General features: G+C 46.2%; 1 protein-coding gene and 1 long non-coding RNA gene across 2 annotated transcripts in view; one reads left to right on the forward strand and one right to left on the reverse strand.

The window, feature by feature from the left end:
• The window catches only part of LOC141373964 (uncharacterized), a 221,158-nt gene that overhangs the window by 72,999 nt on the left and 134,655 nt on the right, over positions 1 to 13,504 (reverse strand). The window lies entirely within an intron of this gene.
• The window catches only part of GPR139 (G protein-coupled receptor 139), a 39,362-nt gene continuing 26,266 nt past the window's right edge, over positions 409 to 13,504 (forward strand). Inside the window, exon 1 of the mRNA XM_025855497.1 lies at positions 409 to 532. Coding sequence (XP_025711282.1) covers positions 409 to 532 — 124 coding nt within the window. The remainder of the gene's footprint in view (positions 533 to 13,504) is intronic.

The raw sequence follows: 13,504 nt of genomic DNA on the forward strand, positions 1-13,504 counted from the left end.
ACACACACACACACACACACACACACACACACACACACACACACACCCTTCCCATCATCCGCGTCCAGGCAGTTGCTGATTGGCTGCGGGGAGCAGCGTCCCAGCTTCCCGTCTCCGAGGCGGGAGCCGAGCAGGTCCGAGGTGGGAGGCGCACTAACCGGCTCTGGGAGCCCCTCCCGAGTCCCTGCGCCCACTGCCCTGTGCCCTACGCGAGGGCCGTGCCAGGACTCCAGGCAGGCAGGTGCGGAGCGAGCAGAGGGGACCACGGCCAAGGGTAGAAGCAAGTACAGCGGGAAGGAGAGGCGCTGCTGCTCCAGCTGCTGCCTCCGCCGCCGCCACCACCGAGCCGGCGTCCAGAGCGGGGCTGGCAGGCCGGGTGCGGAGACTAGGGGAACGAGGGGCGAGCTCATGGAGCACACGCACGCCCACCTCGTAGCCAACAGCTCGCTATCTTGGTCCCCTGGCTCGGTCTGCGGCTTGGGCTTCGTGCCCGTGGTCTACTACAGCCTCTTGCTGTGCCTCGGTTTACCAGGTGAGGAGCGTGCGGGAGAGGGAGGAAGCCAGGAGCCCCAAGTGCGGAGCAACCCTGCCAGAGCCCCCAGGTCTCGATACCCTCACCTTGCGATCCCTGGCGCTCCCTCTGAAAAAGTTTAAGCCTTAAGGGCAACTGCGGACATTTCCAGACTGGGGGAAAGGAAGTTGCTGTGGCCTGGCGGGGACTGTGTGTGTGTGTGTGTGTGTGTGTGTGTGTGTGTGTGTGTGTGTGTCACGAGCGTGCGTGGCAGCTGATGGGCACGGTGTATGGGTTGGTGTGAGTGTGCGCATGGATTCGAGTATTTGCATGCGCATCTGAAGGGATCCGCATCCCTGAGGGTGTCCAGTGGGGGCCGTGTATGTGACCTGACCGCACCTGCCAACAGATAGTTTGGTGGGGGCTTCACTTCTCCCGTCGCCCCCCATGTCCACCTCAGCCTGAGGAAACCTCTGCCCCTGTGCCCCACCGCTGTCCCCGCCTGATTCCAGGTGAAGCGGGAGACTGATGCCCAGCACACTTTCTCTGGGGCCACTGGGATGGAGCAAGGGATGAGCCCCTGTGACCCCTAAGCGAAGAATGGGTCTCCAGGCAGGCTAAGAAGGGTCAGGGTGGCTCTGGGACCATGCTTTGACCAGGGCAAGGATCCAGAGACACACACAGAATGCGGAGACCGCCACTTCAGGGGGTCACAGTCTCCTTGAGGACATGCCTTGCCCCCTGGCTTTGCTTCCCTATCTACCCACCCTGGGCAGCTGACGACTGCTGCGGATGTCTAGCTGGTCCCACATCTTAACGTCCTCTCCAAAGTGTGGCTGAGACTGGTGCTGAATTCCTGAAGAGAGCTGAGCTGCTGGGGGCTGGGGGGTGCTTGCTATTTGTGAGAGAGGAGGAGGGGTTTCCTGGGGTTCCAGCTTGAGATAAACCCTTCTTCCAGATAGTCCCTGAGACAGTCTGTGTGCAGAAAGATTCCTAAAGATCACTTGCAGGGAGATGAGAGAGGGACAAAAGGAAGCACAAAGAAAAAAATCCAATGTACAGCCTAGAATCATAGCATCATCTACCCTGTCATTCCGCATCCCAGGATCCTGGGAACTTGAGAGCTGGATTTGAGAGGCTTGCTGAGATTTCCTTTTCAAAACATTCAACTTGGTGGTCAGGGGCCCTGATAAGGTTGTTTAAATACATGCCCCCTCACAAATTTTGGCAGGCACAGAAAAGCATAAGTTTACAATTACTGAACCTCTCTCCCAGCAAGTGATGAGGTTTTTATTACTAACTAATCGTTCTGGCTGCCCTGGGAGACACTCAACCTCTGATTCGCCCTGCTGGGGCAGCAGCACTTGTCCTGTAATTACCTTGAGCAGGAATTGATTTCAGTCCAGTCCCCACCTCCCCGTCAGCCCTCCTGGGCCTCTCCCAGAGCTCTCTTAAGGTGAGTGAGTTTTTGAGAAGGTTGGTTATTGGTGACACTTGCTGAACCAGAAAAGTGACAGGGCCCCTTTTCCCTTCAGCTCTCACATCAGAATTAGTCTGACCCCTCCACCTTCACCCCTACATCTCCTCTGCTGACTAAAGTAGCCACTCTCCCAGGCTTTTCTTCTGAAAACCCTTTAAGGGACAGAAACATAAAGACAAGGAGAGGCTCCAAAGGTCCAGAGCAGGAACATGAGGATGAGCAGAACAGGGAAAAGCTCAGACCTTCAAACACCTCAAGGTGGAAGGCAAAATACCTCACATCTCCACAGCATAACTCCTATGCCAGCTAAGGGCCTTTCTGACCCATAGCATTGGCACCTATTGTGTGCCAGACAGTGCTAGGCACAGGCTCATCAAGGCTGAGCCCAGGATTTGGAGACTGAAAGGAGGGAGGGATCGGGATGAGAACTTGGAAGGCGTTGATGAGTACTTGGAAGGCGTTGATGAGTACTAAGAGTTGTGGCCACCTACTGTGTGCCAAGTGCTAAAGAGGTGCCTAAGGGACTCGGGGATCCTTAAGGTACAGTCCCTGAGTTCAAGGAGCTCACAAGTAGAGTTTGTGGTAGATGCAAGGACCAAGCATTCTGGAAAAGGATGACTGAAGAGGCCAGGCTTTCGGGAAGACCATGGGCTGATAATGGTTTTGTTAATGGTTTGCAAGGTGGTTCAAAAGTAAAATACTTAAGTCATTCTCTTAGAACCATAAGGGCAGGCAAGTATGTCCTGGTACCTAAGAATGCACACTACAGAATGAAGCTGGGTATTAACATGTGGACCTTCTGTGACTCTGTGCCTCTGTTTCCACATCTGTAAAATAGGCATTAGGACAGCAGCTAACTCCTGGAATGATGGTGAGAAGTAAAAATGTTGATGGAGATGATGGTGCAAGTTAAGCACTCAGCTCAGGGCCTGACGCACCACACACTGATTACCACTGTGGTGCGGCAGTTGTGGTCATCATGAAGCTGATTTGGCTGTGAGGAGGGGGGCTGCTTGGCATGTGAGCCAGAGAAGGGGCTGGGAGCCACAGGAAAAGCACTTAGCTCAGCGCCTTACTCCTCCTGCTGAGCTCACTACAGTATTCCCCCCCCGCCCCCCCCCAGCAATTAGCAAACCCTCATTACCCTGCTACTGACCGGGATGCACAGCTATGCTGGGTGTGAAGTAACAGACCCCAGGGCTTGGTAATATTGTTGAAAACTGAGATTTTAATTGAATCACTTTTCCTGGCAGTGGACTCATCCCATTTCCAAATTCTCACAGGGATGGTTGAAAACATGGGTGGGAACCAAGGGGTGGATGGGGAGTGGCTGAGTGTTTGGCAATAGGGGAGCCATTAACTAGGAGAAAGCACAGATGTTTCTTACCACCTTCAGTCTCCAGACTGAAAGGAAGAGCTTAGGAAAAGCATGTGGTCCAATACCCTGCCTCTAGGAATGGCCCCAGACAGTCTAACTTAATTGGTATGGCATGGGTCCCAGGGGGTCCTAATGTGAAGTATGGGCAGTTAAGAACTCTTAAGAACTTAAGAACTCTTAAGAATCTGCCACTTAAGAACTCTTAACTTTCTGTACCATAATTTTCCCCACCTATAAAATCAGGGTAACAGCAGTATCTACTTACCCACACAGATAGTATATATTAAATAAGATTGTCTATATAAAATGGCTTAGCACAGTGTCTGGACTGAGGAAAGCACTTATTAGTGCCTTCTCCACACTGGATCTTTTTGCATGTTAAATACTTAGATTATTGTACTTAATCCCCACCACATCCCTGTGACCTGTACGTGTCTCTGAACCCATTTTATGGATGAGCAAACAGATTCAGAGAAGTGGAGCATCTTGTCTATAGTCACACAGTCACGCCAGTGTGCAAACACCTGCTCTTTCAATTGCACCACAGTGCCTTCATTATTGCCAGGAAGTTCTTTTAACTAACCTCAGTCCTTCATGCTATGTGCTCGATGGAAAAAATTGGTGTCCCAGCTATCCCTAAAACTCTGTCTCTTTTCTCCTCCTTTTAAGTAAGCAAGATGTTTCTAATCTTTCAAAATGCATACAATAAGCCAGCCAAGCGAACAAGGTAGAGCTGGGGACACTGATGAGGCCAACTAGGACAAGACAGTAAAAAGCAGAAGGCAGTGCAGGAGGAAGAGATGAGCCTGATGCCTGGGGGGGCGAGAGCGGCAGAGAAGACAGGTGAGCCTGGCCGATAAGGAAGGAGCAGCACAAAATTAAACTGAGATTCGAAAGATATTTTTTAAATTTTACTTTCTAAAAGGCACCAGGGATGTTAAAGGAGACAAGGTAAGGAAGATGATAGTCTGAAACCACACACCACCCAGCTGATAGGAGCATTTCTGCAACTGCCAATAGGGGAGCCAGTAACTAGAAGAAAGCACAGGTTAATACCTGCCTGTGAGGGTCGGTGCGAGATGGAGACGATGAGTCTGTCACCTGGCAGACAGTCAGTGCTGTGACACACAGTAGTTACAGTTATTGTTAACCAGGGGTGGGAAAATGGTGACCAGTAAGATGGACTGAGTACTCCAGATGTGTTCTCATTCACCTGTAAACATCTTTCGAGAAAATCTAGTAAACAGGTTAAGAGTATAAGGTCTGGCGATAGACCTCTGGGGTCTGAGTCCTGGCTTTGCTACTTATAAGCTATGTGACCTTAGGTAAGTGACTTTAACTACTCTGTGCCTCACTTTCCCATCTGTAAAATGGGATGATGGTAATAATGGCACATACCTCGCAGAGTTGCTGTGAGGCTTCAGTGGGTTATTCATTTAACACACTGCCTGCCACACAGTAAGCACTCTATAAGTCATTTTTTTCATCATTTAAAAAGTTAAGGAAAAATTCTCAACTTGTTTTATGACACCTGTTTTACCCTAATGCCAAAACCAGACATTATAAGAAAACTACTGACCAATATTCCCCATGAACACAGACACACACAAAAAAATTCCTCAAGAAAATATTACCAAATCTAACTCAGGAATATATAAGAATGATAATAAACCAAGACAAACTTGGGTTTATTCCAGGAATGCAAGGCTGGTTCAACATTTGAAAATCATCAGTGTGACCTACCATATTAAAAAAAGGAAATCCACATGATCTTCTCAATAAATGCAAAAAAAAAACTATTTGACAAAATTCAATATCCATTCATGATAAAAACTTATCAAACTAGGAATATAGACAGAACTTCTTTAACCATCAATAAGTAACCTATAGCTAAGATCACATTTAATGATGAAAGATGGAATGTTTTCCCTCTAAGATCTGGAGCAAGGCAAGGATATCTGCTCTCACTACTCAGATTCAACAGCATACTGGAAGTTCTAGCTGGGCAAGAAAAAGAAATAAAAGGTATACTGGAAGGAAGAAATTAAACTGTTTCTATTCACAGATGATACAATTGCCTTCAGAGAAAATCACAAATACGCCACCAAAAAAAGTTCCTAAGAACTATTGAGTTCAGCATGTTTATAGGACACATTGTTAATTTCCAATAACCCATTATATTTCTATATATTAGCAATGAACAATTTGAAACTAAAAATTGGAATAAAAAAATAGATTTCCAAGTTCCCTTGAAACACCAGAAGAACATTAGGCTCATATTCCCAGAAGGTTGGCTGTGGCTGAGGAATAGGCTGCTTTCCTATGCAGCTGCTTTTGTGTGGTGCATGCATGTGTGTATGTGTGTGTGCACATTATATAAGTAATGACATTTATATTATTCAAAAACTTAAAAATATAAAAAGGCACACATTGCAAAATCTTCCTACCATCCCTTTCCCCTGCTCACCAGTTCTCAAATCCACCCCATCATCACCACCACACAGGTAACTAGTTCATCAGTATCTTGAGTTCTTTTTGTTCTTTCAGAGTATTTTAGTGGATATACAAGCAAGTATGAATAGAGGATTTCAACTCTTCTTTTTATTTTTTACTCTCCTCAAAATGAGCACATTGTACACACTGTCCTCCGTCTTACTCTTTTTCACTTAATGTATTAATCATCCATAATGGTATATTGAAGCTTTTTCATTCTTTTATGAAGCTGCATAGTATTCCATTGTATATCTGTACCATAATTTATTTAATGGCTGCCCCTTTCAAAAGCACATGGGCACTCTAATGTCAAAGTCCCTACACGCTGCACTTAACTGTCCTCTGTAACCTGTATGGCTCCTCTTTATGCACATTGGGCCTTGGATCCCTTAAGTTATAACAGTGGGAGAAAGAGCACTGCATGAGGAGTCCTGGATTCCAGGCTTGGCTCTGGCAATAATTCACTGTGTGGGTCTGTCAAAGACCTGGGGGAGCCGGGTTCTGCTTGTATAGCTCAGTCGGAAACATGGCCCATAGATGGGAAACAAGTACAGACCAATGAAGTAGCTATGCTGGAGGCTGGCTGGGGCTAGCCTTGGGCTGGGGTCCAGACCAGTAGCTTTTGTCCTTGCCCCTGCATGATTTCTGTAGTGATCCCATGTGTCAATTCTGCTTTTGAGGTTGAGTATAAAAGACACTGCATTGGAACTGAATGGACATGGATTTGGATCCTCTACCTTACCCTTGTTTGCTGTGTGATCTCAGATATGATACTCCACCTCTGAGCCTCCGTTTTCATTTGTAAGAAAGCAGTCAGCCAAGTTCAGCAGTTAAGCAAGGGATCGCTAATGTCAAACTGCCTGGGTTTGAATCCTAGCTCCCCTACCTGCTAGTTTGTGACCTTGGGCAAATTTCTCACCCTCTCTGTGTCTCATACTCATCAGTGAGACGGGATCATAATAATATCTATCTCATAGGGGTGTTGTGAGGATCAAATGAAATTGTAAAAATGTGTAGCATCATTCTTGGCACATGTGTGCTCTCAAATAGAGTTAAGAGGTCAGTAAATGTTATTAATCTTCTGTGCCTTGCATTGTTGTGATGGTAATCCAAAATAAAATATGCAAAGGCTTCTCACAATCCCTTGAACATTGTGGGAGCTCAATAAATAGTAGGTAGCATTGTTTTTATTGCCTGACATGTCAACAAGCTTTGTAAATCCCCTGAAGCCACAAATAACTTTATATATAGGTCTTTTCCATAACTGCACAATTCCACTCAAAGTGCACCCACCAGGAATGAAACTCTGCCCTGGAAAACTAGGAATGAATTATCCAATAAGTAATCAATTCCATCATAAGCCTAAGGAATTTGTACCTCTCAGAGAGTTGCCTGTGGTTCAGTGAAACCTCCAGAAATACATCAGTCCAGAACATGAAATCTTCTTTAGCTAAAGTTGATAAAGGGTCTGACAAGCACCCAGCAAGACTGCCCTGCATGCTGCAGCCAGGACCATGAACAGAAGCGAGGTGGGGAGGTGAACACAGACCCTGTCACTGAACCTCCATGTGATCTGAACTATGTGGGCAACACTGATAGGGAATGCCAGCCCTGCAGAGGGTGCCTGAAATGCTGGGGGCAGGGGAGGGCAGGTGTCTCAAATTCAAATACCTGCTAGAAGCAGTCAGATAGTGTAAATGCACACAGCGGCCCAGTTTTAAGAAATGCTTCACTTACCCAAAGAATCATGCTTCCCTGCTGTTTTTCTGAAAGCATGTGGCTCTTTTGGTCTCTCTAATTTTCCCTCAGTGATAGAGACATATGTACCAAAACCACTGCACTTTCCTCTTAACAACTACTAACGCATATGTTGCACTATGTGCTAGGGATTCTTCAAAACATTTTACAGGCACTAACTCATTTAATTCCCCCAATGACCCTCTGACGCCTGTATAGTTATCATGCCCATTTTTCAGATGAGAATGTTGAGATACCCACAGTCACATAGCTAGGAATCGACAGTGATACTCAGTACTGCTGCCCAGCTTTATCTAAGAGAATGGCAGCCCACACACAATGACAGCTGACAACTGACACTTGGGCTAGGTCATAAGAGATGGGGATGACAGACAATAGGGAGGAGTGGGGACTGGGGTAGGTTAGAAAGTACCACCACCACTCAGCTCTCCAGCCAATCCAGTGTTGCCAAATTCTTCCAAAAATCTAGGAATCCAGATTTTTATGTGAAATATCCCAATGTTTCAATGTTGGCAACTAATTCAAAAATTTTTAAAAACACTATGTGAGCCAGCACTGCATGAGCCAAACCAAACATATCTGCAGGCTTGATACAGCCCACCAGGCTGCCAATTCACAAACTCCAGAGTGGGTAAAACTTCAAGAAATGGGTAAAACTTCAACCAAGAAATGCCAAGGGGGTCACAGTGGGTGGAGAATAAAAACAAGATGTTAGGGAGGGGAGCAAGAAATAAAGGCGATGGAGACCCAAATAAATGTGTGGCTAAATAAAAAAAGCATGCCAACTCAGGAAACCAGGGATTTGGCGTGACTAGAAGAAAGAGCTCCAAGTAGTACCACAAACTGCATGTTAACAATGTCCTGGAACACAAATCCACCATTTATTTATTTATTTATTTATTTTTGTAAATGGAAGAGCCCTTAAAACCTGAGAGCATAGTGGATTAGGATGTGGGGTCATGGTCCCCGCTGATCTGGATTCAAATTCCAGCCTCATGACTTCCCATTGGTGGGGCTCTGGCAAGTTGCTTGAACTTCTCTGAGCACCAGTGTTCCTCTCTGCAGAATGGGTATAACAGTGCCTTTTTCACAGGGTGTATGATATGGACAAAATGAAGCAATGCATGGCTAGCAGGGTCCCCAGTGTCTGCCACTCCATGGCTGCTATTCTGTGAGAGCAAGCACCATCATTTTATAACAGAAGGAAACTGAGACTTTACCCAAAGTCGCAGAGCTAGGAACGGCAATGTCTAAACCAGAACTTACTTTCCCAACTCTCCCTTTTTATAAAATCACACTGCTAGTGGTCTCTTGAGGAAGCAAAGTGATAGGAGGAATAAAGCAGAAACAGGCTGTGGAATTTCAGAGTTCAGAGTAATCATCCAGACTCTGGGGGGGTTTGTTGTTGTTGTTGTATGTGGGATTATTTTAGGTGGCACAAGTCTGCATCATTATTTAACCCCTTTTCAGTTTTCTCAATCCTTCTGATTCTATCAAAGGGAAAGTCTCATCTTGGTGCTAGTGTCTTTAACACCTTTTTATGTGTGCTAAATCTCCCTTTATAACAGACACAGAGCAGGCCTAGGGCTCAGTATCTAGCTAAAATTTAATGTCACCCTTGTATTGTCATTGTATTTAAGAATATCTTCTGTTTACAGCAGGGAGGTGGGTTTGTGATTCAGGGTTGCTCTATGCCCATGCTGTCCAATATAGTAACCCCCAGCCTTGTGTGGCTATAGGGCACTTGACATTTCACTAGCACAACTCGGGAACTGATTTTTTTTTAATCTGGTCTCATTTCAATTAATTTACAATTAAGCCTTGATACTTGATTCAGTTATTGGAAAATAACTGTATACTTGGAACAATTTGGGTATGTGAATCTAGTCTTTTCAATTGTATATTTTATGACATCTAAACAAAGATCGAAGATTTCCACTGAAAGATTTATTAGCATCCATAGAGAAATGTGCTCAAAATGTAAAATACATGCCAGACTTTGGACATTTAGTATGAAAAAAATTAAATATCTCATTAATAATTTATATTGATTACATTTTGGATGAACACAGTTAAATAAAACATACTGTTAAAATTAATTTCACCTGTTTCTTATTTTCTTAATGTGGCTGCTAGAAAAACTGAGATTGCATATGTGGCTCACATTCCATTTATATTGGACAGCAGTATTTTTAAAAATTTTTTAAAGATTTTATTTATTTGTCAGAGAGGGAGCAAGCAAGCACAAGCAAGGGGAACGGCACGCAGAGGGAGAAGCAGGCTCCCCACTGAGCAAGGAGCCCGATGCAAGACTTGATCCCAGGATGCTGGGATCATGACCTAAGCTGAAAGCAGACGCTTAATTGACTGAGCCACCCAGGCATTCCTGGACAGCAGTACTATATAAGGTATAAATTCAGGGGGGGAAAATGCAAATCACTTTAAAACAAAATGTTAAGTAAATAATAGTACAGGGAACACAAGAATATGGCAAAAATCATAATGCTCGTGAGCCAATCACAAAATCTGGGGAGCCCTGATCTAGTACAATGCTCTTAATACAGAAACTGAGGTCCTAGAGAGGACAAGGAATTTCCACCAAGGTTATACAGCTAATCAGGTGTGACCTTGACCCCAAATCTTTTAGATTCTGAATCCAGTGTGCTTTGACCATTGCAATACGGATAACCCTGCTGTCTCTACACCAACAAAGGAAATGTAAGGAAGGAAAGGTCGGGGTGTGGGGAGGATGTGGTTACCTTAGATCCTGGTGAGATTCAAAGTGAGGGAACTTCTCTGTATGGATAAGCCAGGATCTTTGCTTTTCTATCAAGTGGAGGCTGAATGACTTGGGCTTCTCTTGAGTAAAGGTTATGACCAGCTGAACTACATTGAGAGTTGGGACTCTGAACCCAAATACATGTTTTCATTTTGCCCCATGGCAAAAAAGAATGAGACAAGAAACCAGAAAGTGCAATTGGACAACTGCATCTGCATTTATTGATTCACTTACCCATCCATCCACCCATCTGTCCATCCGTCCATCCATCCATCCATCAATATGCCTGGCACTACCAAGTACCAGGCACTGTGCTAGGTTCAAAGCAAGCCTAAAAAGACCCACTTCCTGTCTGCATGCTCATATGCATATACATGGGGAAGATCGGCATGATCACAAACCTGAATAAATGTAGTCACATGTGAAAGAACATGAAGGAGAGGCACATGGTGATAGGAGAGCTTTTCATGGGGGGACTTGCCCAATGGGGAAGGCAAGGAAAGCTCCCTCAAAGAGGAAAAACTGGAACCCGAAGGCTGAGGAAGGAAAGAATGGAAGGAAGAAGCAAGGGGCATAGGCTTTGCAATGACTCTTAGGCAAGAGGGGACTGGTGCCACATATCGGAACAGAAAGAGGGTGAGTCTGGAAGGCCAAAAGGCAGCCTGAGGACAGGAGGAGAAAAGGGCATGAGATGCAGAGGAAACAGGAAGCCAGAGCTTTGTAAAAACCACACAAAGGAACCCTGATTTGGGACAACACATTTTACAGTGTTGGCTTCTTTTGACTTCTGGTACTCACCAGTAACTTCTTTTCTTTCCCCCCTCATTTGCCAGAATGTTTAGCAGTTGAAGACCTGGGGCAATTGCTTTTCCCCCAAAGACATTTCTTACCGTTTTCAGCTAAGTGCAGCAAAAACTATCAGCCTATCACTTCACAGGAGGGACTCTCCACAGACCCACACACAGCAACATACCACACACACACAGACACACACGGACATACAAAGATGTATGCACACACAAAGACACAGAGATGTGTATGCACACAGACTTATGCACATACACACACAGGCACATGTACAGACAGACATACACCCACAGGGAGACACACACACAGACATGCACGTGCACACACGGACATACAGAGATGTATGCACCCACACAGACACACACAGACACACATGCACAGACACAAACAAACATGTACAGACAGACATACACCCACAGGGAGACACACACACAGACATGCACGTGCACACACGCACACACGGACATACAGAGATGTATGCACACACATAAACACAGAGACGTGTGCACAGACACACACACAGACACACATGTACAGACAGACATACACCCACAGGGAGACACGCACAGAGACATGCACACACACGTGCGCACGTGCGCGCACACACACACACACACACACTCCTCCCACAGTCAAAGGTATAGAATGGCCTGGTGATTCTGTTCTGGCTGCAGCTGTCTGCTTTTAGCATTCCTGACCTCACCACCATGGTTTAGCTCCACAGAGCTGCTGACAAGAACCATCATCTGCCTCTTGAACGAAAAGCAGCGGCTCTCCTAGAAGGTGGCAGAATGGAGCAGTGATTGGAGAAAGAACTCAAGAGGGACCAATGCCATGAAGAGGGTAGGGATGGGCATTCCTTAAAGGAATCACAGGCCCACACTCTTGACCTTCACAGAGCCTGGTCCCCATATCATGTCCGCCCTCCACACCCAGGACCCTTCCAGAACACCACCTGTCCTGGCCAGAAGGCATCAGGAAAGTAATACTGACTTAGGAATTAGGCATATCTGGGGGTTCAGTCCCAGCACTGCAACTCTGCTAGCTGTGAAGTCATGAGCAGGTAATTTACCTTTCTTGGAGCCTCAGTTCCCTCATCTGAGAATGGGGGTGATAACACCAACTTTATTCACTTAGCACATATATATGGCACCCCTTTCATATGCCAGGCACCCATGTAGGCACTGGAGGAAAAACAAAGAATGCCTGCACAGGTATATATTCTACTGGGGAGACAAGGGGTAAACAAGTAAACAGATGCATAAACGACACTCTGAGAGACTGATAATGCTGTCAGGAAAACAGCATGGTAAGGCAATAGGAAGCTACATCGGTTGGGTGGTCAGGAAAGGGCTCTCCAAAGAGCTGATGTCTGCACTGAGACTGGAACAATGGGAAGGAACTGGCCACAGGAAGCACGGGGGAAGGGCATGCCAGCAGAGGGACGCGCAAGGGTAAAAGCTCGGAGGTGGGAATGAGCTGGAGCGAAGGCAGACTTGTGTGGCTGGAGTACAACGAGCAAGAGGGAGAGTAGCAGGAGATGAGGGGAAGAGGTGGACACAGGCTGGACTGTGGGGGCCTTCTGGTCCACAGTAAGGAATCTGGAGTTCACTCTAAGTGTTGCAAGAAGAGATGGGAGCCTTTTAAGGAGTTGACATGACCTAATCTGAGTTTTTCAAAGGTCTTTCTGGCTGCTGTGAAAAAAACAGACGGAAGGTGGTTTAGGAGGGAAGCCGCAAGAAGAAGCTGTTGCAGTGTGAACGATCCCTGGGCTCCAGTAGAACAGAGCGAGCAATACCTTTAGAGTGCCCAACGCAGTGCCTGGCACACAGTAGGAGTATGGGTCAAGGGTCATGTTCAGAGCCTCTCCAGTCCTACTCCTACCCCATCCACCATCAATCACCTCGGTCTCCAAGTAAAACAGCATCAGAGAAGTGAAATGAGCACACTAACAATGTCCTCAGACATCAAGGACATCTGTGCCTGGCTCTCCAGGCACCGTGGCAAAGCGCCCGCAGCACAACAGAGCTATCATCTTGGTTGTGGCAGTGGGCAAGTCCTGCTAATGATCCAGCTGTCAGTCGCAAGAGCCCTGAACAGAGAGAAAGCAAGTGTTTGGACAAGAAGAAAAGGGTCACCTTCAGCACTGTCATTTGACAAATGAACAGGACTGAGTTCTGGCCAGCAAGGTAGAGGGACACTGTCATTGTGACTGCATTCAATTCTAATGACCCAGGGTACAGCAGGAAGAAGGGAGTGATGCCCCAAAGACGGAGGTGGAGACTCCAAGGACATCCT

This window comes from Callorhinus ursinus, unplaced genomic scaffold, assembly GCF_003265705.2.
Source record: "Callorhinus ursinus isolate GAN/ISIS: 27379988/994484 unplaced genomic scaffold, GSC_fseal_2.0 scaffold13, whole genome shotgun sequence".
Taxonomy (NCBI): domain Eukaryota; kingdom Metazoa; phylum Chordata; class Mammalia; order Carnivora; family Otariidae; genus Callorhinus; species Callorhinus ursinus.